The following is a 4,139-nucleotide window of genomic DNA, read 5'->3' on the forward strand; positions in this document are numbered from 1 at the left end:
TGGGATGCGACCTAGCCACGGCGGACGAGCTCATGATGAGCATTGTGGGCGTGCTTGAGTCAAAGATAGCCCCTTCCAGCGTTAATCCGGTCATCTGTGTGCTCACAGACACCACCGCTAAGTGGTGGAGGGAGATGTGCGAGGAGATGCCAGTCACCTAGCAACCCTGTCTCATAGCCAAGTTCATGGAATACCTGGACGATACAAGGCATCAGGTTTCCTATCTCCAGGCCGGCAGCATCCCCGATCTGGAGACGTTCAAGCTCGTCCGAGCAAATGCCGGTGGTTGGCAGGTATGCTACGTGCTCATAGAGTACGCCCTTGGGTTGAATTTCGACGAGGAGACCCTTTCCCACCCGCTTATCCGCTTGCTCCAGTCTATTGCACCTACAACATCCACTGGGTGAACGACGTCTTCTCCTTCAAGAAGGAGTATCTAGAAGGGGCTCTTCAACATCGTCTCATCGTGCTCTCTATATTCACAAGCTCCAGCTTGCTCCTTGGTCTTCAAGCTGCCCACTACTCAGCTTACATGCCATTGTCTTGGATGTGTGCAAAATAATCAAGGAGCATGATCAAGACTGCGTCCGTCGTCTCTTTGCCGAGATCCGGGCATTCGGCCTCTTGATGGGTAAGCCCGACATGCAGGGCGTGGCAAACGGGCTAGGCGGGAACGTCTACTGAATGACAAAACACGCTTAATTGGGTTTCTCCCTTTTCATCGGTCATATGCTCCTTCCCCACGCGGTGCTCTTGACACGCACTCCTCCTCCAGGCTGCTCAGATCTACCAGCTCGAATTATCTCGGTACTCATGAAAGTCTGGGAATACATCAAGGCACAGAAGCTTAAGGCACTTCTCTCTCACTCTCGCTCGAGCCCTTTGGATTTGTTAATCTTACGAAATTATTTTGCCTAAAGCTGCTATTGTTGGTTCTGTGCTGATGAACTACCATGTTTATGTATCCCTAGAATGGCCATCATGGTGGAACGCATGTTGTGAAAGGTACGGCTGTACCATTGTGAAGCCACGGTCGTACCCTTCTCAACAGATAAAAATACGGCAATGCTTGAAATGCTCGAATGAACATGAATTTGAAAGCATACTTGAAAGCAATGCTAGACTGACATCCGCATCGATGAGCTTGAAGCCTGTTCTTATGTTTGATGGGGATTCAAAAATACCTCGCAAATTAGAAAATTACAACTTCATTACCACATTTGAAAATGAGTTTTGTATCATGAATCAATATGTATGACTAATGGCCGCCTACTGAAGGTGTTTTGGCCACCTACTGATGGTATGAGTTTTGTATCATGAATCAATATGTATGACTAATGGCCGCCTACTGAAGGTGTTTTGGTCCACTTTCAATATCGAAAGCGCTATTTGGGAAATGGGAGAAGGGTACGTTCTCCTATGTTTATAAAATTTCGGGGAGGACTGTGCCAACTCTCGGCCATACTTTATGTATGGTTTTTTTTTTTACATCACTCACACAAATGAGCACGAAAATCCTATGACTTGATGAATGACGTGTAACTCAGATTCAAATGTGGTAATGAATTTGGAATTATCAACCTTGCGATGTACCCGGAGATCTCTGTCTCGACATCCATCCATTGCTCACGTCGAATATAATCATAGCATTGATGTTTATGCTCGTTGTTCAAGCTCTATAAGCTGTTCATATAAACTTGAGAAAGACACGTATACGAAGAGGACATGCTGTAGAAATGGTATGGGTTGTACTGTCCATCTTCAACCAAGCGCTTCAAGATGTTTATACGTGAACGGAAAGACATGTTCTTTCAAAGTACGTTGTGACAACGCACAGGTGCAAGCAATCAAGAAGATAAAGGTACCCAAACATTCTAGTTAAAATTTCAGTTTTGTATGGGATAAAAAAAATGTTTCATGTGAACGCTGAGTCGTGGTTACTATTTATTTTATTATCGAGCCTTATCAGCTACTACGTACTAGTAAAAGGTAAAAGGGTACGTAATAAGGGTACTAGTAAAACTTTGTGGGTCTGCTGGTTGCCGCCGCACGCATTTCACTCTGGCTAGTTCCACCTCCCAGAGTGCTCCTCTCTAGGGTTTTGAGAAGCTCTGAGTGTACGTCTCTGGCGCCCTTCTGAATTTTAGGCTTTCAGAGCCTCACTCTAACACGGGTGATTCCTTGGCTCGCCTGCAGATTTAGTCTCATGGCTCCGATCGCAGTGGGTGATACTCTGCCCGACGGCACCCTGGCCTACTTCGACGCAGAGGACAAGCTACAGCAGGCCTCCATCCACTCCATCGCGGCCGGCAAGAAGGTCGTCGTCTTCGGCGTCCCCGGTGCTTTCACGCCCACTTGCAGGTATTCTCCTCAGATCATGGATCAACCATTCAAAGCACAGCTGCCGCCATATGATGTGCTCGTTCCACACATGTGCCCGGGGTCATCTTGTGCATCTTGGTTATGCCAAGTTAGTGATGAGAAAGAATGTCCACTGGATGGGGGGAAGCATACTGCAAGGGTGTTCGCCGATCGTCTGGTAGGCCATACCCTTAGGGTAGTTACGGGCGACTCCCACCCGTTGACAAATGCCCATGGGCTATCCATAAATAGGACCTTGACCTCCATTGTGTTTTGGCCACCATTGCAGCCACCACTTTTGGTGGGTAGTTGGGTCAAGTATGCGAGACTCCATCGACCCCAAGCATGATTCATGAGTATAGGTTTACATCTAACCCTGCCATGGCCTCAGCCAGCAGAATTAAACCCTCCCCCATAAAGGATGTGCTTTGGGGAAGTTGTCTTTGGCTGCTTCTAGCGTTGCTGGGAATAGCTTTGAAAATGCCGTACCTCACTTCAACATCAACTTGGTGACAATTCTCTGAGTCATTCGTGTGGGGCTGTTTCAATTTTCATGTATTTGTCATTTTTCATCTCTTCACAAGCACCTAATCTTTAATTTGCTTCATGCAGCCTTTATTAAAGGCTGAGTACGCCCCTCAATAGGAGGATCTTGCAAATCTATTTTCTATCGCATGGACATGTCTTTTTGAGTGCATCTAGTTCAATGAACCAGTGTCTTGTGTATGGGATGATGTGACTCCTAGTATGAATTAGGCTTGATGAATCAGAAAAAGAACTAGGACGGGATCTCAGGATGGTGGGACAGGAAAAAACTCTTCCTGCTCTGTGGGGAAGGTGCAGTGTTTTGCCTAGAAAGAATGCTTTGTAAGAGGAGAGGCCAACGAAGCGGTGTTTATATTTGAAGTGCAATGCCAGTCCTGTATAGCCAAATCTGTGCAGAGTTGATGTGGATGCTTAGTTGTGAGAGCAAGGTTGTTGAGGCCAGGCTTTTTTCTCTCCTTTATTGCTATTTCTGGATACTGAGAACAAGATAGTTGGTTTACGTCCTGACATTAAGCTCCTTGAATTTTTTGTTGCTGTGCAGCTTAAAGCATGTCCCTGGTTTCATTGAGAAAGCAGCAGAGTTCAAGAGCAAGGGTGTCGATGAATTGCTCTGTTTAACAGGTACCTGTTGTTACCTGTCCTAGCCACTAGTGGCAGATTGTTGAGCTCTTTTATCACCTTCATGCTCCTTGTTTTGTTCCATGATACTTGAACCTTGTCTGTCTGATTTACAGTGAACGATCCTTTTGTGGTTAAGGCTTGGGGAAAGACGTATCCAAACAATGACTCTGTTTTGTTGTTGGCCGATGGTTCCGCAAAGTACACCCATGCTCTGGGCTTGGAACTTGACCTCAGTGAGAAAGGCTTAGGAATCAGATCAAGACGCTTTGCACTGCTGGTAGACAACCTTGTTGTGAAAGTTGCCAACATTGAGCAAGGAGGAGAATTTTCTGTGTCCAGTGCTGAGGATATGCTTAAAGCTCTAGAAGCTTGAGATCAATGCTTGTTGGTAGATGGAAAATTTTACTTTTTACTATCTGGGACAAAATAACCTAAGGCCAATAGAACTGACAAAATAACTTAAGGCTTATGGAACTGTTCAATATTGGGGTTTTTAATACTTTGCTATCTTTGAGGATCGTGTCCTATGTTATGTTTTTTTCAAAAGCCTAATGATTGAACTACTATAATTGTTCATTGATTGAGGCTTAAAAAGTTACTATTGTTCACTA

The 4,139-nt window shown here is 45.3% G+C and overlaps 1 protein-coding gene across 1 annotated transcript; it reads left to right on the forward strand.

Annotated features, from left to right (window-relative positions):
- The first annotated feature begins 1,982 nt into the window (after positions 1-1,982).
- LOC147638402 (peroxiredoxin-2B-like) lies at positions 1,983-4,139 on the forward strand. Its single transcript, XM_086798328.1, has 4 exons — positions 1,983-2,117; positions 2,197-2,361; positions 3,449-3,528; positions 3,642-4,139. The coding sequence occupies exons 2-4, from the start codon at positions 2,207-2,209 to the stop codon at positions 3,899-3,901; spliced, it is 495 nt and encodes a 164-aa protein (XP_086654454.1). The 5' UTR covers positions 1,983-2,117; positions 2,197-2,206; the 3' UTR covers positions 3,902-4,139.

The sequence above is a fragment of the Cibotium barometz genome, chromosome 5 (genome assembly GCF_041138505.1).
Source record: "Cibotium barometz isolate CiBa-2024 chromosome 5, ASM4113850v1, whole genome shotgun sequence".
NCBI lineage: Eukaryota > Viridiplantae > Streptophyta > Polypodiopsida > Cyatheales > Cibotiaceae > Cibotium > Cibotium barometz.

Bases quoted from the DNA above. Each gene is read 5' to 3' on its own strand.
- LOC147638402 (XM_086798328.1), top strand. From the start codon at position 2,207: ATGGCTCCGATCGCAGTGGGTGATACTCTGCCCGACGGCACCCTGGCC. The intron at 2,362-3,448 runs GTATTCTCCTCA...GTTGCTGTGCAG, and splicing joins GCTTTCACGCCCACTTGCAG to CTTAAAGCATGTCCCTGGTT. The intron at 3,529-3,641 runs GTACCTGTTGTT...TCTGATTTACAG, and splicing joins TGAATTGCTCTGTTTAACAG to TGAACGATCCTTTTGTGGTT.